Source organism: Carcharhinus amblyrhynchos, chromosome 5 (assembly GCF_965287045.1).
Source record: "Carcharhinus amblyrhynchos chromosome 5, sCarAmb.v2.hapA, whole genome shotgun sequence".
In the NCBI taxonomy this organism is placed as follows: Eukaryota; Metazoa; Chordata; class Chondrichthyes; order Carcharhiniformes; family Carcharhinidae; genus Carcharhinus; species Carcharhinus amblyrhynchos.
The window spans coordinates 75,736,162-75,762,671 of record NC_137328.1 but is presented as its reverse complement, the minus strand read 5'-3'; the positions used below and the strand labels follow the sequence as shown (position 1 = coordinate 75,762,671).

The 26,510-nt window shown below is 39.6% G+C and overlaps 1 protein-coding gene across 2 annotated transcripts in view; it reads left to right on the top strand.

Annotated features, from left to right (window-relative positions):
• man2a1 (mannosidase, alpha, class 2A, member 1) overlaps positions 1–26,510 on the top strand; it is a 172,154-nt gene that overhangs the window by 12,567 nt on the left and 133,077 nt on the right. For both annotated transcript variants that reach the window (XM_080189037.1, XM_080189035.1), the window contains exons 2-3: positions 16,388–16,648; positions 21,239–21,383. In XM_080189037.1, coding sequence (XP_080045163.1) covers positions 16,388–16,648; positions 21,239–21,383 — 406 coding nt within the window. The remainder of the gene's footprint in view (positions 1–16,387; positions 16,649–21,238; positions 21,384–26,510) is intronic.

The window sequence follows — 26,510 nt, the reverse complement described above, 5'->3', positions numbered from 1 at the left end:
CCTCACTGTTTTTAAACTCCATCCCTCTCACAATGAAGAACAAAATTCCATTTGCCTTTTTAATTACCTGCTACACCTGCAAACCAACTCCTTGAGATTCCTGCACAAGGACACCCAGGTCCTCTGCACAGCAGTATGCTGCAATTTTTTACCATTTAAATAATAGTCCATTTTGCAGTTATTCCTACCAAAATGGATGACTTCACATTTACCAACATTGTATTCCATCTGCCAGACCCTCGCCCATTCAATTAGACTTTGCAGACTTTCAGCATCCTCTGCATACTTTGCCACTAATTTTAGCGTCATCTGCGAATTTTGACACACCACGCTTGGTCCCAACTCCAAATCATCTATATAAATCATAAACAATTGCGGTCCCAACACTGATCCCTGAGGCAAGTCACTAGTCACTGATTGCCAATCAGAAAAATACCCATTTACCCCCATTCTTTGCTTTCTGTTAGTTAACCAATCCTCTATACGTACTAATACATTACCTGTAACACTGTGCACCTTTACCTTATGTAACAGTCTTTTGGTGTGGCACTTTGTCAAATGCTTCTGGAAATCCAGGTACACTACCTCCACAGGTTCCCCATCACGTGTCCACTGCACATGTAATGTTCTCAAAGAATTCCACCAAATTAGTCAAACATCCCCTTCCCTTCATGAACCTATGCTGCTTCTTACCAATGGGACAACTTATATCTAGATGTCTCGCTATTTCTTCTTTGATAAATTCAAGCATTTTCTCTGCTACAGAAGTTAAGCTAACTGGCCTATAGGCTTTTTGTCTGCCTCCTGTTTTAAACATTGGTATTCACATTTGCTGTTTTCTAATCTGCACTATATGTCAATCCCCATTTTTGGGAGAATTTTTGGCTTCTTCAAAGTTTGACTTAATATGCTATGATCTATGGTAGCCAAAAGTTGCTGCCTAAGCAATGCCACTTCACCTACAGCTTTGCATTTTGCTATCTGGCTCACCATTAACATGTTATGAAACTGTTGTATTTGTGTGTGCCTTGTCATTCCAAATATCAGTACCATTTTAACAATGTGATAACGTAGTTAGTCAATCTCATTGCCACTAAAAATCATCTATTAGATGTGTGGAACTTAATTTCTTACAGTAATAATTGTTTGAGATTTTAAAAATGTAACTCTTTTTAAAAAAAACTTATTTTCTGTATGTCTCAATATCTCTCTCTCCCTTTTTCAGTACCTGATTTGATGCTGTGTTCGCCCACTCCAATTTCACTTCCTTCTCAGTGTTTACTATTTGTTTATTTATAAATTGTTCAATCTGATTTGTCAAGTAGATAAATAGTTGATTGTCCTGGTCACTCAGGTTCCAAGTTTCTTATTTTTTTCCTGCATTGTTATCAGCTGATACTTTCAGCAACTTAGTGGGCAAAAATCTTTTGAGATCAAGCGTCCAGGACAAATTTAACTAATGGCAGATGCCATTAAATGCCCTGCCATAGCAGAATATGGCCCAATAAATGTTTCTGACGCCTACCTTTCATTAGAATAGTGACAGGCAGGTCAGCCCTTTTATAGTACTTTAGTGGTTAACATAATTCAAAAGCGAGATCAACATAATTAATATGGATTTAGACATAACTACTTGGATAAAGAGGTGGTTAATGCTTTTAATAACTCGTGATTATACTTCGCAAAGTGACCAAGATTGGGAAATGAATATACCAGGTTTCTTAACATTTTGAGACAGAATGGCATCTACCCTTGTTAGAGGATGACAACAGTAGTAAGAAAGGATCTTGGCTCAGAAGGGCAGGAAGTAGAATCCATATCGGTGGAGGTCAGAAAATGCTGGTGGAACTAGTTTATATCTCCCTTTGCATCAGCTATACAATTGGACAGGATATTAAACAATAAATCATTGAAGCTTGGAACAAAGGTAATGCAGTAATTATGAGGTATTTAATCTCCATCAAGACTGGACAAATCAAATTAGCAGAGGTGATCTGGAAGATGTGTTTATAAAATACTTTTGTGACAGGTTATGTGAACAATATGTTATTAGCCAGGTAGAACATAGAACATTACAGTGCAGTGCAGGCCCTTTGGCCTTCAATGTTGTGCTGACCAGTGGAACCAATCTAATGACCCTCTAATCTAAACTATTCCAATGTTATCCATATGCCTATCCACTGACCATTTGAACATCCTTAGAGTTGGTGAGTCCACAACTGCTGCAGGCAGGGCATTCCACACCCTTACTACCCTCTGGGTAAAGAACCTACCTCTGTCATCCGTCCTATAACTACCACCCCTTAATTTAAAGCTACGTCCCCTCATGTTAGCCATCGCCATCCGAGGAAAAAGGCTCTCACTGTCCACCCTATCCAATCCTTTGATCATCTTGTATGCCTCAATTAGGTCACCTCGTAACCTTCTTCTCTCTAAGGAAAATAACCTCAAGTCCCTCAGCCTTTCCTCATAAGACCTTCCCACCATACCTGGGAACATCCTGGTAAACCTCCTCTGCACCCTTTCCAATGCCTCCACATCTTTCTTATAATGCGGCGACCAGAACTGTACGCGATACTCCAAGTGCGGCCGCACCAGAGTTTTGTACAGTTGTAACATGACCTCACGGCTCCAAAATTCAATCCCTCTACCAATAAAAGCTAACACATTGTACGCCTTCTTAACAACCTTATCAACCTGGGTGCCAACTTTCAGGGAGCTATGCACATGTACCCCGAGATCTCTCTGCTCGTCAACACTACTAAGAGTGCTTCCAATAGCCCTTTCATTAGAATAGTACTCCTGTTACTCTTACTGAAGTGAATCACCTCTCACTTTTCCGTATTAAACTCCATTTACCACCTCTTGGCCCAGCTCTGCAGCTTATCTATGTCCCTCTGCAACATCCATCCTCACTGTCTACAACTCCTCCGACTTTGTCGTCAGCAAATTTACTAATCCATCCTTCTACACCCTCATCTAGATCATTTATAAAAATGACAAACAGCAGTGGCCCCAAAACAGATCCTTCAGGTACACCACTTTAACTGAACTCCAGGTTGAATATTTCCCATCAACCACCACCCTCTGTCTCCTATCAGCTCACCAATTCCTGATCCGAACTGCTAAATCACTTATGATTTATCTGGATGCTTATCTGGTAGGGATAAAGCTATTTTAGATCTAATATCGTGTAACAAAGCATGGTTAATTAGTAATCTCAGAGTAAAAGTTCATCTGGGAAAAATGCAGAATGCAATTGGATTACATGTTAAATTTAAAAATCTTGAAGTCCAATGCATAGGTATGATGGAGAGCTGATTTAAGCTCAATTGGGCAAATAGACTAAAAGTTATGGCAATAATTCAATAGTGGGAAAGATCCATTCATGGCATACTATAGAAGTTATGGATAATATTAGTTATGGATAAAAGTTAAGAATAGTTGTAAGCCTGAGGACTGGGAGAGTTTTGGAAATTATCAAAGGGTGACCAAAAAGTGGGCACTTTGTGGAATACTTTGAGATGTTGCTGAAATAAGATAAATGCCAGTTTTTTGTTCTCTCTTTGTCTCTTGAAGGCATTGATTTCTTGCTGGGCTATAGCTCCGTAGATGCTAGTCATTGTCTTGTAGCTCACCCAGGTAGTTATTTTTCATTTAACCTTACATATTTGAATGTTGACAAGTCATTTGATTGTCAGTAGCATCGTAGGCAAACCTGATCTCGTTTTCAGTGGACATTGGCACAAAGTATTCAACAGATTTGAGAGCTCATTTCGACCTAGTTGCATAAACAAATACCATGTATTATGCAAATTGCAGAATATTTTCTACTTTATCAATCATTGGACAATTCAATATTCTATTTTTTATTACAAGTTATCTCCAGATATAACAATTTATTTCTGTACCAGAGGCCTCTAACAGATTTTTAGACTGCTGTTAAGGTTAAAATTTTTAAAAATTGGTTCTCTTTTCAATGGCAAATTTTAATGAAGGTCCTGTCGTGCTAATTGTTGCATATATGATTTTAGTTAAGTCTAAGGTAAAAATTATGCATTTTCTAAACAAAATGGTTTTAGGTTTTTTGATATTCAGTAAAACATTGAAGATGGGGAGTGTCATCATTTTCATTAGTATTATTGGGATTGAAAGACATAATGGCAGATAAAGGATTAAAGATTTGATTGATGAATTGACTGAACCATTCTACAGTGTTGTTTAATCAGCACACTATCTTCCCTTATACAATTTATAGGTGTGCGTGTTGATATATAGATAAAGTTCTGTAGCATATGCAGCTGAAAGCAGTTTGGAATAGCTGGGAAATAGTCCCTGGTCAGTTTGCAGGCCAATTTGAAGTCCAAAATATAAATCCTCTCACTGGAGCTTCCCTGGGATGGTTTGCTATCTTTGGTCATGAGTAATCTAGCAGGGGAAAAAAAAGCATGCATGACAGGAGTCCCAATTGTTGAAATTCATATATGTTTTTAAATGCAAAGAATGTATAGAGTTTTATTTTTCAGACAAAAAATTGGCCTTCTTGAAGTTGAGGGAATGAAAAAAAATACACAACTTCATTTGTTTGGGTTACACAATCAGTTCATTGTCCTGGTGCCACAGTTTTGTATCAAAAGAAAGCAGGGTAAAAGTAATTTTTTTTTGAGGGCGTCTGTTTGAGATTTTCTTGAAGGCTAGTTTTTGATTTTTGCAAGGGGATTTTGGTTTTCAGCAGCTCATTAAATCTAAAGATTTAAGTTAGAAATTGTTCTTGCAAGAGGAATTTGCCAACTCGATCAATGCTTCCATTAAAGGATATTAAAAAAAACAAGAGACTTGGCGCTGGACAGGCAGCCAAGAAATCAACAACAATTGAACAGTTTTCTTTCTTTTACCCACCTTGTTGTCTGTCTCCAGTGGCTGATATTAAAGTCTGGAAGATCAGTATCTTCTGGATTGACTGGATTCCAAACTTTTCTACATGTTCACTCTCTCACCCTTGCAGAGAAGTTCAACTCTGCCGCACACACACATATGCACACACACTGCCTCACACATGCACACTTACTCTCTCACATACATACAAACATACATTCACTCTCTTCTTCACACCTCTACTTGTGTGTTCTCCCTCGTGCTCTCCCTCACACTTTTTTGTTCTCCTCACACTCAAGCTGACTTTCATCCCTCACACTCACACAGGTACACTTGCTTACTATGTTACACCCGCATTCATTTGCTCTCTCACAGACAGCTGGAGCCACTTTACCTTCACTGGATCTGCTGCCGTCTTGACTTCCCTCCTCCAAAAACAAATTCCTTTCCTCATTTCTTTAAGAACATAAGAAATAGGAGCAGGAGTAGGCCATCTAGCCCTTCGAGCCTGCCCCGCCATTCAATAAGATCATGGCTGATCTGTTGTGGCTCAGTTCCACTTTCCCGCCCTCTCCCCATAACCCTTAATCCCCTCTCTTATCAAGAACCCATCAACCCGCTTCTTAAAAATATTTAGCGAGGCAGCCTCCACCACTTCAACGGGCAGAGAATTCCAGAGATTCACCACCCTTTGAGTGAAGAAGTTCCTCCTCAACTCCGTTCTAAACCGCCTCCCCTTTATCTTGAGGCTGTGCCCCCTAGTCCTACTGTCTTTTTTGAGCGGGAAGAGTCTCTCCACCTCTATCCTATCCATCCCATTCATCATCTTATACGTCTCAATGAGATCTCCCCTCATTCTTCTAAACTCTAACGAGTACAAGCCCAGTTTATTCAGCCTCTCCTCATAGCTCAATCCCCTCAACTTCCTTCACTCACAAATTCTGACTCTGGAGGAGCAGCAAGAGAACGAATCTGGGATCGGAAGAGCTGGAGCAACCAGCATGGTGAAGACAGAATGTGTGATTGGAAGTGCAGCTCTTCACAGATTCTGTTTCCCCCACGTTTGTTTTCAGTGGACATTGGCACAAAGTATTCAACAGATTTGAGCAGCTCATTTAGACCTAGTTGCATAAACAAATACCATGTATTATGCAAATTGCAGAATATTTTCTACTTTATCAATCATCGGACAATTCAATATTCTTTTTTTTATTACAAGTTATCTCCAGATATAACAATTTATTTCTGTACCAGAGGCCTCTAACAGATTTTTAGACTGCTGTTAAGGTTATAAGTTTTAAAAATTGGTTCTCTTTTCAATGGCAAATTTTAATGAGGGTCCTGTTGTGCTACTTGTTGCATATATGATTTTAGTTAAGTCTAAGGTAAAAATTATGCATTTTCTAAACAAAATGGTTTTAGGTTTTTTGATATTCAGTAAAACATTGAAGATGGGGAGTGTCATCTATGGAGCTATAGCCCAGCAAGAAATCAATGCCTTCAAGAGACAAAGAGAGAACAAAAAACTGGCATTTATCTTATTTCAGCAACGTCTCAGAGTATTCCAAGAAGTGCCCACTTTGCTCCCTCAGTCAAACTCTGCATTGCTTTCACAATCTCAAAAATATGCTAGTGCCTGCAGTTGTTCAGCCGCACGCCATGGAGGTGCCATAATGTAAGGTAAGATTTTATGGGGGTGATCTTTATGTCCCCATATTTGCTTTCTGGCAGGTCACTGTGATGTTTCGGGGGATGAAATGTGCCCGCTGCTATGTGTTTTTTGCATCCTGAAAGGAAGTATATTGTGGTCTGCAAATGAGAGAAAATCGATAAATTGGTCCAGTTGTCGAAGTCAAATAGACTGGGTGAACATTATACAATGAAACCTGTCATTGATCTCATCAAGAATCATAAATCCAATAATGGTTACTTAAGGAAAGGACAGAAGGACTTGTACCAGCCCTTTCAGGAGCCAGCGTACATCAAGATCAATGAGAAGTTCTCAATCAGTACAGTAGCTTAAAGGCTAATGTTAAATATGTAAATAGACAGTATACATCATCAGTGATGTACAATCACAAGACAATAAAGAATACTGAGAGGGAGTTCAATGTGAAACCTCATGCTAAGCCTCATACATAAGAATGGTCAATAAAAGGTAAAGTTTAAAGCCTTGCTCCCCAGCAATCTCTATCAATCCTGACCAAGGACAACTTCACCTAAGACCCATAACAATGATAATAGCAGAAAAGATGATGGAAAAAGCACAGAGGAAAGAACCCAGTGACTGGAAAAAAGTAGCAAGAGAAACAACTATGTGATAAGGACAACACTGCTTGAACAGAACTTGAAGAAATGCTAGAGTGAAAAAAATACATTCATGAGTGCTTTGACCAAATGGAAGGCCAAGATCAAGCTAAGAAGTAGTAAAGCAAGTGTCTTAATTTACCAGGTACAGGACCACTTTAGGACTCATAGAGGAACAAGCCTGCACTCCACCCTTCTCCATGCCATCAGCAGTAATGCAGACAACATAATAGGGCATAACCGAAGAGGCCTTAGAAATAACATCATCATTAGTGGTGGCATGGTGGCACAGTGGTTAGCACTGCTACTTCATAGCGCCAGGGATCCGGGTTCGATTCCTGGCTTGGGTTACTGTCTGTGTGGAGTTTGTACATTCTCTCTGTGTCTGTGTGGGTTTCCTCTGGGTGCTCTGGTTTCCTCCCACAGTCCAAAGATGTGCGGGTTAGGTGGATTGGCCATGCTGAACATAGGACATAGAAACAAACATAGAAACATAGAACAGCACAGCACAGTACAGGCCCTCAATGTTGGGCTGAGCTATGTCCAAACTCAAGATCAAGCTATCCCACTCCCTATCAATGGTTTGGCTCAGTCCAAATTTCTAATGGGATGACGCTTATGGACTCAACTCCCTCTTCTTCCAAATGCACTTATGCCATGTCTCAAAGCAGCAGATATAGAGAGATTAAGGGAGAAGGAGGACAAGTATCATGCAAATCAAAGCAGAAACTGCAATCAGTACCTTAGGGTACATGATTTACTAGAACCCCAATCAGGGGAACCAGTGTGGATTTGTGACCAGAATTGCCAAGATCAGTTTTGGAAAAAAAAATTACATCCGGGACCTTCTAGAGACTGAAACTGGAATAATGAAAAGAAACAGGAGCGAACTTGTTTCTACAAAATGAAGCTCATCAATAGAGTTGACCACCTACCCAGATGATCGGGAAGATAACTTGAACAGAAATAGAGAAACAGAAAATGCCGGAAAATCTCAGCAGGTCTGACAACTTCTGATGAAAAGTCATCTTGACTAAAACATTGACTCTGTTTCCTCTCCACAGATACTGCCACACCTACTGAGATTTTCCAGCTATTTCTGTTTTTGTTTCAGATTCCAGCATCTGCAGTAATTTGCTTTTATCTGAATAGAGATATAGTGGTCTCTGATTCACCTAATTTACCAAAATCGAGAGAGAACATGGAGAACTGGAGTCTAATACATTCTCTGAGCTGAGAATGAATTCAGGAAGACTGATGAAAACACCACGCACTTGTCTCTGTGAATCAGAGATGTAAGTAGAGACTTCAAAGGGAGATGCCGCGTGAGCTAAATCATGTATTTAATCGGGTGAGAGACTTGGGGAAGATGTAGTGTAAAAGATTAATGTTAAACATGTAAATAGCCTACATAGTCAAGGATGTAAAGTTGCATGACAACAGAGCATGCTGAGATGGTGCTATGTAAAGCCTTATAGAACAGAATGGTAGCATAAATGTAATGTACATAAATATATGTAGATATATAGTTTACATCAGTGACACAAGATCACATGACAACAGAGCATGGAGAGAGTGTTCCATATAAAGCCTCATGCTGAGTCTATATTGTACACTGTTCAATATTGTATACTGTTCAATAAAAGTAGAGTTTACCAACAGCATTGTATCCTGCATTTTCTATAAGTCTACACCCACAACTGCCACAAATAAGGCAGATAACCATAAGTGCTCAGCCTTGTACTGTACATAGTAGAATGTTCAATAAAAGATAAAGTTTACTAACAGCATTGCCTCCAGCAGTCTCTATCAATCCTGGCCAAGGACAACCTCATCTAAGACCCACAATGATGATAACAGAGGTACTTTCTCTGTACAGTAACTCACTGTTAAAATGATGGTCTCCAATACTGTTGGTTTTTAATAATTATAATTGGAATTTACATGTTTCTCAAGACAAAGTGATCCTGCAGATTCTATAGAAAACAGAACATCCTGAAATCAGTTTAGTCTCATAAATAGTATTTGCTTAAAAAATTTCTTTGCCATGAAAAGAAAATGATGTATGTTATTCAGGATATCTTTTTAAAAAGATCATTTTTGGGAGGGAATCTATACAACACAGGCATTTATATAATAAAAGTACGTATGTATGTGTACATACATAATAGGGCAGCACGGTGACACAGTGGTTAGCACTGCTGCCTCACAGCACTGAGAGACATGTTCAATTCCCGTCTTGGGTCACGGTCTGTGTGGAGTTTGCACGTTCTCTCCGTGTCATAAGAACATAAGAAGTAGGAGCAGGAGTAGGCCATCTAGCCCTTTGAGCCTGCCCCGCCATTCAATAAGATCATGGCTGATCTGAAGTGGTTCAGTTCCACTTTCCCGCTTTCTCCCCATAACCCTTAATTCCTTGCCTACCAAAAACCTATCTACCCGTGTCTTAAATATATTTAGCAAGGTAGCCTCCACCACTTCAACGGGCAGAGAATTCCAGAGATTCACCACCCTTTGACTGAAGAAGTTCCTCCTCAACTCCATTCTAAACTGCGCCCCCCCCCCCCCACCCCCGTTTATCTTGAGGCTGTGCCCTCTAGTCCTGCTGTCCTTTCTGAATGGGAAGAATCTCTCTACGTCTACCCTATCCATCCCCTTCATTATCTTATATGTCTCTATAAGATCCCCCTCATCCTTCTAAACTCCAACGAGTACAGACCCAGTCTATTTAGTCTCTCTTCATAGTCCAACCCCCTCATCTCCGGTATCAGCCTAGTGAACCTCCTCTGCACTCCCTCCAAGGCCAAAATATCCTTGCGCAAGTGCGGCAACCAAAACTGCACACTGTACTCCAGCTGCAGCCTCATCAGTGCCCTGTACAGTTGCAGCAAGACCTCCCTGCTTTTATATTCTATCCCCCTCGCTATAAAGGCCAGCATCCCATTCGCCTTCTTGATGACCTGCTGCACCTGCAGATTGGGTTTTTGTGACTCATGCACCAGGACCCCCAGGTCCCTCTGCACCGTAGCATGCTGCAGCTTTTCGCCCTTTAAGTAGTAATCCCTCCTACTATTATTCCTGCCAAAGTGGATAACCTCACACTTGCTAACATTGTACTTCATCTGCCAGGTCCTCGCCCACTCGCTCAGCCTATCTAGATCCCTCTGCAGACTTTCCACACCCTCCGCTCAATTTGCTTTTCCACTCATCTTTGTGTCATCAGCAAATTTTGACACCCTACGCTCAGCCCCCTGCTCCAGATCATCTATATAAATGGTAAATACGTGGGTTTCCTCCAGGTGCTCCAGCTTTTGATCACAAAAGGCCAAAGGTGTACTGGTTAGGTGAATTGGCCATGTTAAATTCTCCATCTGTGTACCCGAACAGGTGCCAGAATGTGGCAACCTGGGGATTTTCACAGTAATTTCATTGCAGTGTGAATGTAAGCCTACTTGTGACTGATAAATAAACTGTAACTTTTAACTGGGAAGATGTGATAATCCAAACTAGATAAGCCAAACAGAATGCCCTGTTTCAATGCCATTATCCAATAATTAAAGTTAAAAAGTTTGTTCTCAAGACACTTAGCTAACTAAAATTAGTCTGCAAATTAAATTGAAATATAACAAATAATACCAACTCTTTCCAAACCACTTGCATTCCCCCCCACTTCCGCAATCATCAATGATGATATTAATGTTAAATCATAGATTATGCTGTGGTAGGCCGCTTCTCTCATCCTTTGCACATATGCATAACACAAATCATCTGGGTGGGGTTTAAACAGCTGTTTTTACTTGGCCACAGATGTTTCCACTGAAGGCAAACCATCGTTGCCAACTACATCAAAAAATTATCAATATTTATTTGCTATGGATTACATAAACTAAACCTTACAAACCAGGATATGGCACTCTGATTTAACACATGATTTTTTTTAAAAACTATGCTTTAAGTATTAATGTTTTAATGTGTAATACTTATAGGCTTCTTTTCTGGTTAGAAGTGTTTAATGTTTTGACTAAAATCTATATGGTCTAATGGTAGGATAAGATGATACAACTGATGAAATATATTAATTTGACCACAATAGTTTTGCAGGCCGCTGCTAGTTTATTTTAAGTATTTCTTTCAGACTAATCTCCATTACAAAATCAAGTGAGCAAGCACTCCTTAGTGTTTAGCATACACGTGGGGTTGCGCAGTGGTACAGTGGCTAGCACTGCTGTCTCAGGGCACCAGGGATCTGGGTTCAAATCTGGGCTTGGGTGACTGTCTTTGTGGAGTTTGTACATTCTCCCCTTGTCTACGTGGGTTTCCTCTGGGTGCTCCAGTTTCCTCCCACAGTCCAAAGATGTGCAGGTTAGACGGATTGGCCAAGCTAAATTGCTCCTTCGTGTCGCAAGATGTAGATTAGCAAGGTAAATGCATGGGGTTACAGGGATAGGGCAGGGGATGGGCCTAGGTAACATGCTCTGCTGGAGACCCGCTGCAGACTCAATGGGCTGAATGGCCTCCTTCTACACAGTAAGGATTCTATTCTATTTTAATCTATCCTAAGCTTTTAATGGTGAGAGCTGTGATCAATAAAAATGACTGGCCACTTTTAAGTTTGTCTTTGGTGAGGTAGAACCCACACTTTGAATGCTTAAACATAAGCCAGGTGAACAGAAAGCATAGCCCCATAAGGCTGCACTTGTCTGGGCAATTTTCTACTTTGTTGGTTAGATGCCACACAGGATGTTGCCACACCCCATAGCCTCTGCAGTATTCTGTAACTTCAGCTGTGTCTTGAAATCGCATGGAATTACTGTTGAATCTACTTCTACCACTCTTTCAAAGTGCAGTGCATAGAACCATAGAAAAGTTATAATGCAAAGAGGCCATTCAGCCCATCGAGTCTGTGCCAGCCAAAAAAAGAAAAAAACTTGTTCATTTTATTCCCACTTTCCAGCACTTGGTTACAATTCTTCATATGCAGATTCAGGACTTTTTAATGAGTTGAGCATTTCAGCTTCAACCACCAATCATAACTTTCTGTGTAAAACAAAAGTGAAAGGTTTTCGCATGATATCTCTGGTTCTTCTTTTGGTCACCATAAATCTGTGTCCTCTGGTTACTGCCCTTCCATCCTGTTAAAACCCTTTCATGATTTTGAATACCTCTTAATTTCTATTTTAGCCTTCTTTGCTCTAAAGGGAACAATCTAATTTTCTCCAGTCTGTCCACACAACTGAAGTCTTTCTTTCCTGGTCCTATTCTGGTAAATTTGTTCCACACTTTCCACAAGACTTTGATAGCATTTCTAAAGTGTGTGCCCAGAATTTAACACATTACCCAAGCCAAGGCCTTACCAATGTTTTCTAAATATTGGATATAACTTTATAGTATATTTTTTCATAGCCTATTGAATGTGCCCTGCCTGCCTCATAAATTTGTCTATTTACACTATAGGAATCCCTGTTTCTGCATCTCAGTAAAACTGTACAAGTTTATATTGCCCCCTCCATTATTTTTCCCAAAATGTTTCTCTCATTCCTCTGCATTAAATTTACCACCTGTCTGCCTATATCTCCAGAAGTCTGCTGCTAAATTCGTCATTGTCTAAAACATGTCCAAGTTATGTTTTAGCCACAAACTTTGGAATTACGTACCGAATACTTAAGATCTGGCCATTAAGATATATTGAAATGTGCACTATACTTGCTATTTTTTAATGACCAACGAATAACCGATGTGGTGAAAATCAGAGAACATTGTTATAATAAAAGCAAAATACTGCAGATGCTGGAATCTGAATCAAAAACAGAAAATGCTTGAAATCTCAGCATGTCTGACAGCATCTGTGGGGAGAGAATAGAGCCAATGTTTCAAGTCTAGATGACCCTTCATCAGAGCTGAGACCGAAGAGAATCATTACAGCTGAGAGCAAAGAGAATCAGTGAAGATTTATACTGGGGAGGATGGGGAGGTAGAAATGGGACAAAGGGAATGTAAACGAGGATACAGAAGGCCAAGAAGGTGTTAAAAATTGTCCATTAAGTGATCAGGATGCATGAATGGCAGAACAGAGGTATGGATTGCTAAAAGGACTGCCTGAGGAATGTGGCAGTTGCCCTGAAAGCCTTCTGGTAGTGACTAATGAATTGTAAAATATTTGAACTTTCAATTATTAACTGAAAATTACGCCACAAGGTTTTGTGTTTTAAACAAAAACTTTCAACTGTACAAGAATTAAATAGAGCAACTACCAGTGACTTTCACTGAAATCTTGCTGGCAGGATCTTACGGTCCCGCCGATGGTGCACCCCTGTCGCAGTTTCTCAGCAGCGAGGGATGCGTTCAGTAGGAAACTCCATTGACTGTAATGGAACCACAAGATACTGCTGCCAGTGAGTGGTGTACTACCTCCCACTGCTGCAAAACTCACCATGGAGAGGGAGAAATATCCCACCCTCTATACTTTGTAAACTCTTATTAAAATCTCAACAGTATGAGTCTTCTACCTCTTATTTCCACCCAAGAACTCTCCTTAATTAGAGAGTGCACAGTGGTTAGCACTGCTGCCTCATGGCCAGGTACCTGGATTCAATTCCAGCCTTTGGGTGACTGTGTAGAATTTAACGTAGAACAGTACAGCACAGTACAGGCCCTTCGGCCCTCAATGTTGTGCCAAGCTATGTCCAAACCCAAGATCAAGCTATCCCACTCCCTATCATTCTGGTGTGTTCCATGTGCCTATCCAATAACCACTTGAAAGTTCCTAAAGTGTCCGATTCCACTATCACAGCAGGCACTGCATTCCTCACTCCAACCACTTTCTGAGTGAAGAATCTACTCAGACATCCCTCCTACATCTCCCACCATGAATCTTATAGTTATGTCCCCTAGTAACAGCTACATCCACCCGAGGTTTATAGCAAACTTAATGGTGGGGGCTGACAGGGTGGGGTGAAGAGGGAAGAGGAGGAGAGAGAGACATAGACCAATTTGAGTTCTAGGTTTATCAAAATAAGGAAGGGCATCAAAAGTGACGACTTTCTACTGAGCTCAAGGCTCTAGATCCTAGGCTGTCGTTAATCCTGAACATTGTGACTTCCCCTACCATTTCATCAGTTCAGCCTATTACTATCATTTAGAGGATGCGGGGGTGGGGGTGGGGTCAAATTAAAATTTAGATGATCACCAATGAAGAAACCAATTTACACTTTCTTCCCATATCTGAATTGGTTTCCTCCCACAAGGATATCCTGAATAGAGATTTCAACAAATTAACTTCAATTCTGAAAAGCATAATTTAATACCTTCCCTTACTTATTGGTTGCTTTATAAATTGTCTTTGATCTGGGGCAATTAATTGCATTAATGGGGAGACCTCCAAGCATACTGTACTTAATGGCTCCACTCCCAAGCTACAAGAGGAAACTACAAGAGTACCACCTGTAATTTAGTGTTTCCTACTTCTGATTCTAACCCCTTTAAGTAAACATGGACCGTCCTTTGAATGGTAATTGTTAGTGGTGTTTACCATTTTCTCAAACCCAGGTTTTTCCAGTATATTATGTTTAAAAACTTCAAAATAAAAGTTATTTTCCGAAAACATGTGAATCATGAAATTGGATGTTTTTGCAACAACATGTAACCAATATGGACTACTCTATGATCATACTTAAAATTAATAAGTGAAAAAATGTCGTCTTTTAGGTTCAGGATTGCAAACTTTAAAGGGGTGAGAAAGTTGCTCTGAATAATGGCTTGACATGTGTTGCTACCTGATGTAAGAAAAGAGGAAGGATAGAATTTTATTTGCAACTTAATTAGGGGAATGCAAAATTAATGCATGCATCACGTAAAATGTACAGCAATGGAGGTAGAAAATAAAAGTCATGCATTATAAGGATGAAAGGACTTGTATTATTGATGTGCTGGGAAATCCCTCTCGGGTGAGGGTTTGCATGACAATTTCTCAAGAGCAGACTTCCTCTGGGGAATTGTCTGGCACCGGGAATCATCTAAAGATGTCATTTAAATTGCAACTTCGGGCAGTTCCAACAAGGTTACACCAATAGTAACTCAGAAAAACTTAGAAAGAATTAAAGCCTTTTCTAACTTTGGATAACTATTGTACAGAACAGCACTGAGTGCTACCCTCAACCCCCCTCGTTTCCCCACCTCCTCCCACACACATATACACTCACACAGACACACACACAATCCTAGCCACTTACCGTAGGCATTTGGTTTCTCTCTGATGTTGATTTCAATGGGAACTTTAACTTACCTCATTTATGACAGTGAGTGCCATAAACGAGGGGACCTGTCCTTCAATCCAATGGAGTTGGACTGTGACACTGGGCCTTGAGGACAGCTGTGCTGCATGGATCTTGCCTGGCCTGAATCAGAAGGTTGGCAAGACAGGCACAGAAGAAAATCCATAAAGGACCCATTGAGAATCCATTGAAATATATTGGGATCATAAGCAACATAGAAACTAAAGGTTTTTATAAATATATGAAAGAGAAAAAGAGATACACACCAAGGCAACTCAGTTCTATTCTGTCATCTCAGTTCTATTCTGTCACAAAGCAGGATAGTTGGCACAGTGAAACTGGAAGGCAGCCTGACATGGTGAAGACTAACCTTAAAATTGACAACAAAGGATACTTTTAATTTGTAATGACTATGTCTTTTTGTCTTCTTATCACGAAAGAAATCAATGATCACAACATGTAAGTTGGAACAGTTGGCTCATAATGGCACAACCCGGTGTTCATCTTCTAAAAGAGGTGGCATAGAGTTAAGGAGATCCGTGAACCTCTCATTTGCTTATATTTTAAAGAAACTAAGATTTGGGGAAATATTGCACCACTGTGTGCTTCTGTATCAGAAAGGATGGCCCCATAAAAATTCATACTGGGATTAAATGAAAAATGTGAAGAGATGAGGGGGATGAGGGGGATAAGGGGGCTTGGTCATTTCAGGAGCAAGGTAGAAATTTACAAGACTTCTTATTTCAGTTTTAATGTGGATGATCCTGAATAAAGATTCAAAATGGAACATGAGTGATTATTTAATAGGAAATGAAGAAACATGAATGTAGATGCAATATTTTGTTCTTGGTCTGACCTTTTCTATTGATTACAATATGTAACATTGAGTTAATGATATTGAGTGAAGTCTTCAGTTTCGTTGTTTTTTATTACAGGCACAGCTTTCAATTTTGCATGAAAAGATCGACCACCTCGAACGCCTATTAGCTGAAAACAATGAAATAATTTCAAACATTAGGGATTCAGTTATTAATTTGAGCGAATCTGTGAAAGATAACCGAGGAGACCTTGAAAATTCCAATTCAAGTAAAGGATTATTCTCTGAAGTCTTTGGATCCTCTTTTTCTGTTATTCCTATTGAACCAGAAGATTGTCAGTTTGCCTCAAAAGGCTATGCAAAAGCGTCAAATTTACAGGTAAGAAGTAATTTTGTTTTATGGACAAAAACATGGAAATGCTTTCAGTTACTAAAACAGAACACCAATTAGTTTACAATCTATGTTTTGGCTTTTGTGATTTTCAAAATACTTACAAAACATTCCTCTATGGTGAACATAGCAAACTGATTAAATGCAGGTTAAAAAAATGTTAATGTTGAGATATCATTGTTTTAAAGTTACATAAAAGACCGCTAATGAAATTATTTGCAGGCTTTGGTTTGTATTTTCTAAGGTTTGCAAAGAGGTTTGCAAAGTTTGAATACAGTGGGAGTTCGAAAAACAAAAAATGTTAAAAGATCGTGAAAAAAGTAAATAGAAGTGTCAAGCTTTCCTAGCTAAACATCAACAAAACTTGAACAAGTTTTTAAAGAAATTGATGAGGATTTTACTTGATAGAAGAATGAACTGCTTGCACAAAAGAAAATAAGAGTTAAAGCTGCACCTCATGGAAAAGAAAACTAAAATGTCAAATCATTAAGTAGAACCTAAAGTTGAAAACAATCCTGAATTTAAGTCGGATGAAATGAACTCAATTGTTCTGCAGAATAATTTTGATGTTTGGCTGTTTGAAATGTTGTTTCAAATAGAACTAATTCCGTCTTCCTCAAGCCCCAGTTGTATAGCCAATTTTTCAAAGATCTCATTCCTCTTAGCTCCTGGTCTTAGGTTAATCCCCAAATGCTTTGCTACAGCTTGCAAAACATCTTTGCTCAAGTGTTTCAAGTCTCTGAGAGTCAGATCCTCTCTTTTAACAAAAGCTTGAGCCTCAAAAGTACTAATTTCCCCCAAAATATAGCAAAAACAAATGTGAAATCTTGTTGGTTTAAATGCTGGAAAGTTCCATTAAACCCATTTGGCAATCTGGATTAGAAACCAGGCGTAAGGCCCCAGTGTTTTTTATGATCCCTGTGGAGAACAACAACCACAAATAACCAATTTTTTGAATGACTCCCAAATGAAGAAATTACTAATAGATTCCACTTTTTGTGACTTACTTTAAAACAAATTGGAAACAATGCAAATTAAACGTGAATTAACATGCAAATGATACCACAAATAAAAAAGTGAATTTCATGATAGTCAACACAAAAGTGATGCATCTGACCACATTTTTATGGCCTTTCTAATCTATGGTGCAATTTTGTGATTGGTGTATTTACACTCTGAAATACCCTTGTTTCTCCTTCCAAGTAATAATTGACCTCCCTATTCTTTCTGTCAGGGTGTGTTGCCTCACATCTATCTGTATTGAAATTTATTTGCCAATTATTTGCTGTTTCTGCGGGTTTATTAATGTCTTGCTGCAATTTGTTACTGAGTCCTTCTCAGTGTTTCGTTTCATCCAAATTTAGAACTTTTTGATTCGAAGGTCAAACTGTTTATGTAAATTATGAACAGCTGTGAACTCAATGCAGATCCTTGTGGAACAGAAGGTGAGAATGTTTCACCTTCTATTTCTCCGAACAACGTCCTTTGATTCCACTTTCTGCCTCAGTCTTGAAGACATAGAGCAGTAAGTGGAAGTAAGAGCAGTCATTCAGAGTGGCAGAAGATGGGAAGTGATGTTCCAGAAGGATCAAGATGCTGCTTCCACATTCTCTGATCATATTGATTGGTATGTTATTAGGCACATTATGGAAAGTCTTTTGAAAATCCAAATAAATGGTATCTGCTGCATTACTATTGGTTAGTCTCTTTGTCAAGCAAAAGTTCGAGTAAATTTTTAAGAACATATAAACAAAGAGCATGAGTAGCCTCCGCCATTTAATAAATTGTTATAATCTTTAATTTCTATTTGCAATTCCATTATTTTTCCTAACACTGATGTTAACCTGACTATAATTCCCTGGACATATTTTACTCTCCTTAAATATAGGAATTACATTAGCTATCTATTCGTCTGTCCTCTGGTACTACACTTTTTTTCTAATGAATTATTAAAAATGAGTAGTTATGCCTCTGATATAATTTTCCTAGATTATTTAAAGTATAATCCATCCAGACCATGACTTTATCCTCTTTGAGTTTGATTAGATTATTCAATACGTCCCTTTTCTTTTCTCATCCTATTATTCAATGTCACGCCTACCTGTTCTTTCTCACTGGTAAATAAACATCAGATATCAGAGCAGACATCAGAGCAGCCTCCTTGAAAGTCAACCCACAGAAAACAACTGGCCCAGATGGGGTACCCGGACAAGGACACAGATCCCGCGTTGACCAGCTGGTGCGGGTATTCGCTGACATATTCAACCTCTCTTTACAACAATCTGAGGTCTGTGTCTGCTTCAAAAAAATGACCATCATCCCAGTAGCAAAGAAAAGCCAGGCAGCGTGCCTTAATGACTATCATCCAGTAGCTCTGACATTCATCATTATGAAGTGCTTTGAAAGTCATGGCATGAATCAATTCAGGCCTCCCAGATTGCCTGGATCCACTACAGTTCATCTACTGCCACAACATGTCCACAACGGACACCATCTCCATGGCCCTGCACTCAACCCTGGAACACCTAGATAACAAAGACACCTATGTCAGACTCCTATTTATTGACTACAGCTCAGTCTTCGGCACTATTATTCATATGAAACTCATCTCCAAACTCCGTGGCCTCAGCTCCTCCCTCTGCGACTGAACTTCTTAACCCACAGACCACAATCGTAAGAATAAACAACTACATCTCCTCCACACACATTCTCAACACCAATGCCCCACAGACCTGTGTCCTCAGCCCCCTACTATACTCATGTGTGGCGAAATTCCCCTCCAACTCGATTTTCAAGTTTGCTGATGACACCACTGTAGTGGGCTGGATCTCACACAATGACGAGATGGAATACAGGAGTGAGACAGAGAAACTGGTGAACTGGCGTGATGATAAATCTCTCCCCCAATGTCAACAAAATGGAGAAAGTCATCAACTTCAGGAAGCATAGTGAAGGACATGCCCCTGTCTTCATCAATGGGGATGAAGTAGAAACAATGGAGAGCTTTTAGGTATCCAGATCACCAACAACCTGTCCTGGTTCCCCCATGCTGACACTATAGTTAAGAAAGCTCACTCTACTTTCTCAGAAGACCAAAGAAATTTGACATGTCTGCTACAATTCACACAAACTCTTTCAGATGCACCATAGAAAGCATGTTTTCTGGTCATATCACAGCTTGGTATGGCTCCTGCTCTGTCCAAGACCACAAGAAACTACAAAGGGTTGTAAATGTAGCCTAGCCCATCACTCAAACCAGTCTCCCTTGACACTGTCTACACTTTCCTCTACCTCAGAAAAGCAGCCAGCAAAATTAAGGACCTCACACACCCTGAACATAGTTTCTTCCATCTTCTGTCGAGAAACAGATATAAAATTCTGGAAACATACCAACCAACTCAAGAACAGCTTCTTCCCTGCTGCCATCAAAATTTTGAATGGACTTACTTCTTAAGTTGATCTTTTTCTACACCCTAACTACGACTGTAACACTACATTCTGCACTCTCTTCTTTCCTTCTCCATGTACACTTGTTAAGACTGTTAAGACTTGCATTCTAACCATTATCATGCAATTGAGTCTGTGTCTATATATGCCCCGTTTGTGAACCCAACTCTCCACTCGCCTGATGAAGGAGCAGCGCTCTGAAAGCTCATGCTACTAAATATATCTGTTGCACTTTAATCTGGTGTTGTGAGACTTCTTACTGCACCCATCCCAGTCCAATGCCAGCTTCTCCACATCATCTTCTCCATGTATGGTATGCTTTGTCTGTGTAGTGTGCAAGAAGCAATTCTTTTCACTGTATATGAATACATGTGACAAATCAAATCAAAAATATTTGATATTTCTGCTGTTCCTTTATCATCACCTGAGATATTTTGTCTACCTCTTAATGGTCCTATTTGCATTGCAGCCCTCCATTTTTACTGATGTGTCTGAAAACATTTTAATGTTCCTTGCTAATTTAATTTCCCAGTTCCTCTTTGTTTTCCTAATTGTTTACCAACTTTTTGTTTAATCTCTTTGTATTCTGTCTGATTATGCGCACCTCTCCTTTCTGTATACTTAATGTATGCTTCTTTCCTAACCCCCCAATTGTCCCCCTAAGACTTTTTTGATCCGTGGACGTTCACTAAAATTTAATTTGTTCTTTTGTTTGAATGGAACATATTTTCTTGCACTCTGAACACAATTTTAAATGTTTGCCATTGTTATCCCACATCATTGACAGTATTGTTATGCATATTTTCTCAAGTTCTAATCTCAGCCTCTCAAAATCAACTTTCCTTCAATCTCCTAACCTAGTTTCTAAAATACTTATGTCCTTCGCTACATTATCTAAAAGCATATTATATCACAGTTATTATTGCCTAGCTGTTCCCCTACTTTTACTTCCCTTATCTGCTTTGGTTCAATCCTTTTGAAGATCCAAGAGAGAATTTTCCCTTGTTAGGTCTGTTACATAGCCTGTTAGGAAGCAGCCCTGAATATTTTGTAGGAACTTCAATGTCTTTCCTTATCTCTTCTGTCCAATTAATTATCAATTTATGTCTGACTATTTCTGTTTTCTTCTAGATGTTAGATATCTACAATATTCTCCCCTTTGACAACCCAGACGGTGGCGTTTGGAAACAGGGCTTTGATATCACTTACAATGACCACGAATGGGATGATGAGCCTCTACAGGTTTTTGTTGTGCCCCATTCACACAATGATCCTGGTGAGCAATAGACATTTTAAGGGTTGGAACATCTTCATAACTGTCTAGAAATTATGAAGTTAGTTATTAGTAATTGTTATAATTTAACTTGTTTTTTTTCAGCAGAAAAAGGCAATTTTACATGAGATTTGCAATGCTGAATGGAAACTGGTGTTGATTAAGTCATAGGGGTGTGAAGTGTAACCATTTTGTGACATTTCCTTTTTATTCGAGATCTGACTGCTTACATGTCTTCTAACAGGGTGATAGTTTTCATGTAAGTTAATATTTAAAGAGCATGGAGGTCATTAGGAATACTGGAGTTAATATGGTTTTAGAACAACATGGCTATTGCTTACAAACCCACTGAAATACTTTAAAGTGTCAGCTAATAGATACAGTTTCCAGGTGATTTTGAAAACATGCTCTGTAATGTTTCACATGAGACTGGGAGGATAAGTCAGGGCTCTTTCAATAGATGATAAATTGTTACCAGTATGTAAGAGAGATAGCACCTCTCATAGGCATTCTTTGGAGTGGCTCATCTTTACTGGGCTTCACCTTCAAGCAATCCTCATCTGTGATACTAAATAATTGTTAGTATACAACAGCGGTCACACGCTGCTTGACCACTTTCACGGGCAGGCCAAAACAAAATGAGCCATCAGGCCTTCCACTCTAGCATGTGAAAATTGGTTTTGGCAAACTGGATGGTTGAGGCCAATTTAAGGTCCAGCAATTTTGAAGGCATGTCAGCGCCATGTTTTGAAACGCCTAGAGCTTGACAAAATAGAAGGTATCCTCATCACCTAGGGATCTATCTCCAGTCATTTGGACTTGTTTTTCCACTGAACAAAGAAAGATCAGGACATGAGAGTGAGACCGATGATGTGCAACTCTTCTTCATTATGACCCTATTTCACACGCAAGTCATATTCATCATCTTTCTATCATCTGACATCCATCATCAATCTGCAGCGTTTCAAGAAGGCAGCTCACCACCACCTTTTCAAGAACAACTAAGGATGGGCAGTAAATGCTGGTCAGCCAGCAACACCCATGTCCCATGAATGATTAAAAGAAATCTGTCACAAGTCCTGTGGTGATGAGCGAGTAAAGTGACAGCAGGTGTGATTCACTGGGAGATGTAGCTGTGAACCTGACACACCAAGTGACTCAAGCCATAGGGAAATATTTCACTGGATGAAAGTGGAACTGGAACTGGAACTCAGCTGTCCCCTGAGTGACTGAGAGCTCTTTTCAGGACTGCACTGCCCACTTCTGTAACATAAAGAAGGGGCGAGAAAAGGTGTCCGAAACACTATCTGCTTCATCTTCCTGGCCAGAAGCTTCAACATACAGGGATCCTAGTGCTTGGACATTTTGCATCTTTTGCACTAATATTTATTGATGATAAGAATATTTGTGGTGCCTTCTTCTCCAGTTAGTTATTTAATTCCACCATTCACCATAGGTTATAATCAACAGGAAGTTTCCTTTCCCATGATGTGGCAGGACTGCAGAATTTATATCTAATCTGTTGGTTGTGGCATCTCTTAGCTCAGTCTATTTGCATGCCTTCCCTGCTGAGCAACATGCAAATAGTGCTATGTTGCTCCTTTATTAGGTCTATCTCATGCTGCTCCACACATGCTCTTCTGTACTTTTCATTGAACCAGGCTTGATCCCCTCGCTTGATAATAATGGTAAAAGGGAGATATACCAGGGGATATGTCAGGTCGTGAGGTTGCAGATTGTTGTTGAATATAATTCTGTCACTGTTGATAGAACATAGGAATAGAAGTAGGTAAATTCAGCCTTCGGGCCCACTCCGCCATTCAATCAGATCATGGCTGATCTTTCCCTGGTCTCAACTCCATCTCCCCACCTGTTGCCCATATCCCTTTATCCCATTTTTTAAAATTAGAAATATATCTATCTCCTTTTTGAAACCATTCAACAATTCAGATTCTACTCTGCCACAGGACAGCGAGTTCGACAAATTCATCACCGTCTGTGAGGAGGAGTCCTCCTCATCTCAGGTTTAAACCTACTGCCTCTCAACCTATGGCCCACAGAGCCTCATGGATGCCTAGTCTCGAGTTTCTCGATCTTTTCAAAATCTATCCCATGTGGCACAATGATACTAGCACATGAAAGTAGAACACAACATGATCAAGGGTATCTTTAATATAAAAACAGGACTTGGTTCCAGAAGGACTGTGCAGTGATCATTCTGACCAGAGTAATCATGGTCAGATTCATTGTTGACAGGTAGATTGGTGAGGAGGGGGTCGAGTATGTTTTCCCCATGTCACCTGCTACAGACCCAGTGCAGTAATTAGGCCCTTTTTGGACTTGACCAGTTCAGTCAATAGTGTGCTACCGAGTCACTCTTGGTGATGGAGATTGAAGTGTCCCACCCAGAGTACATTCTGTGTCTTTGCCACCCTCAGTGCTTTCTCCAAGTGATGTTCAAAATGGAGAAGTACTGATTTATCAGCTAGGCAGGGGGTTAGTCGGTTGTAATCAACAGGAGGTTTCCTTTCCAATGTTTGAACTGATGCTATGAGACTTTTTGGGGTCGACAATGATGTTGAGAACTCTCAGGGCACCTCCCTTCTGATGTATATCACTGTGGTGTCACACCTGCTGGCTCTTTCCTGCCGATAGGCCAAAATGTATCTGGGGGTGTCTAGGAAATTGTTTGTTCGGTATGACTTCTTGAATATGACACTATCAGGCTCTTGTTTGACTGTGATACAGCTCTCCCAGTTTTGGAGCAATTCCCCAATGTCAATAAGGAGGTTTGGCAGGTTTAGGTGTGCCACTGTTGTTTTCATTAATGTGGGTCATTGTTAAGTAATCTTTATTGATTGTGGATTTAGGTCCAGTTGAGTTTCTGGCTGGACACACCAACATAAAAAACCTTGAAATGAATGACACTTCAGCACAATGGCTCTCTGCTTACGCGTCTTGACAAATAATGATGAGATTTTTAAAATCCAACAAGCTTTGAGGAGTTGAGAGGTCACAGCCAGTTGCTTTCTCAGCTCAGGGCTGCTGGAGTTCTTTCTGGTTGGGTATTGTTAGCAGTTTGTGGGTTTTTAAGTTCTCAAAAAGAATATAGAGACTTCAAAATGTCCACTCAAGTCATGTAGCCTTTCTTTACACTGGAAGCTTTCCCACATTCAGGAAATTTTGAAATACCATAACCAATGGATCCATTATCTCTGTTGCTGCTTCCTTTAAGACCCTAGGATGTAGGCCATCAGGCCCTGGGGACTTGTCTGCCTTCAATCCCAATAATTCACTCAGTACTTTTTCTCTAATGATGATAATTGTTCCAAGTTCCTCCTTTTCTATAACTTCTGCATTACCGGTTACTATTGGGATGGTACTAGTGTCCTCCACCATAAAAACTGAGATAAAATACTTATTTATTATCTCTGCCACTGCTGTGTTCCCCACTTTAACTCCACAGTCTCATCCCCCGAGGGACCACATCCTCCAAGCTACTCTCTTCCCTTTTATATAAAATTTATAATTTATATTTTATTCCCTTTTAGAAGCTTTTGCTACTTTTTTTATATATTGCACTAGTTTTCTTTTGTAATTTATCTTGGCCTTTATATTAGTTTTTTAGTAACCTTTATTGATCTTTAAAAGTTTCACAATGTCCCAGCCTGTCACTGACCTTTGCAATATGCTATGCCCTAGTTTTCGACTTTATTTATCTTTAACTTTCTTGCTTAGCCATTGATGTTTTTCCTCTCAGGAGTATATTAGTTGGCAGGAATTGAATATCTTATTGAATCTGTCATTGCTCATTGACTGTCCTACCTTTAGAAATCACAAGAGATAAGACTGTTGCTCCTGAGGCAGCTCTCGGATATATGAAAATACAGTATTTTCTTTACGCTCAGTGAATTATGCGACTTCTCTCTGAGAGCTCCAGAGACTCATTGTCTCCATAAAATCAATCCAATGTCCTTTGCAAATGCAACATCGTCATTGCTATAAGCCAGTGTCCTTTGCTTAGGAAAAGTGTTCTTTTCAAAAAAGATCGAATCATACGTATGTCTAACCGATTACATTAACAAGTAATTTTTATATATCTTCATAACGTTGTTCTTAGTGGCAATGAACATGGAAAAATTGAAGTGCATCCTGTAATGAGTGGGCTGCCCCCAGATCCTTCACATCTCCACCATTTGTTCGGCTTAAGTTAAGAATGTGATGGATATCATCACTGCTGGTAAATGGACTGGATATTGAGTTTAATGGTGCAAAGGCCAAATGTGTGAGCTGCTGTATCTTACAAGATGCCATGTTTCTTGTGTTTTCCTGTGGATGATGCCATGTAGGGGGTTTTTCATCACTATCCTAATTTGAGCCTTGTCAGTGGTAGAGATCTGAGGAATTAGGAGATGGACCACCCATTATAGGGTACCCAAAAACTTCTCTATTCCTGTTTTTACAGAGTTAATATAGCTGGTTCTTTTAAGCTTGGGCTAATTTGATACCATTTTGTATTTGCTTTGCAAGAAACAGTTAAATTGGAATGAGGAACTTACTAGCAGTTTTAGGATGCCATGGATAATTAAAGAAATTAGAAAACAGGAAAGTGGAAGGAGGCCTTTGTGAATAATGAAATTATAATTAAAAAACTATACTCAAATGAGCAAACTTAAAAAAAACTCGAGAAAAAAATGCAAAAATAGAGTTTGAGGAGAATATTTCAAAATCATCAAAAGGAGCAATTACATTATTTGCAAGTATGTCAGTAGAAGAGCTAGCTTTTGATTTTTGGGGGCTATTTTTGGCTTTCAGGGACTTGTTAGAGCTAAGGATTTAAGTTAGAAACCAAACTGTTGTTGAAGTAGGAATTTGAAAATTCAAGGCAGGATTATCTGGTTCCATCTGCCGCTAGCTTTTGGCTCGGCCAGCAATGTCCCGTAGTGGGTCCCACCACAATGGGGCTGGAACATCCTGGTCTTAATCTATGCCTCCACTAAACAATATTAAAAATCGGGAGACTGGGTGCTGGACAGGTGACCAAGAAACCAACAGCAATCAAACAGTTTTTCTTCATTCATCCACCTATCCTCCACCTCCAGTGGCTGATATTAAACTAATTTCAAAGCC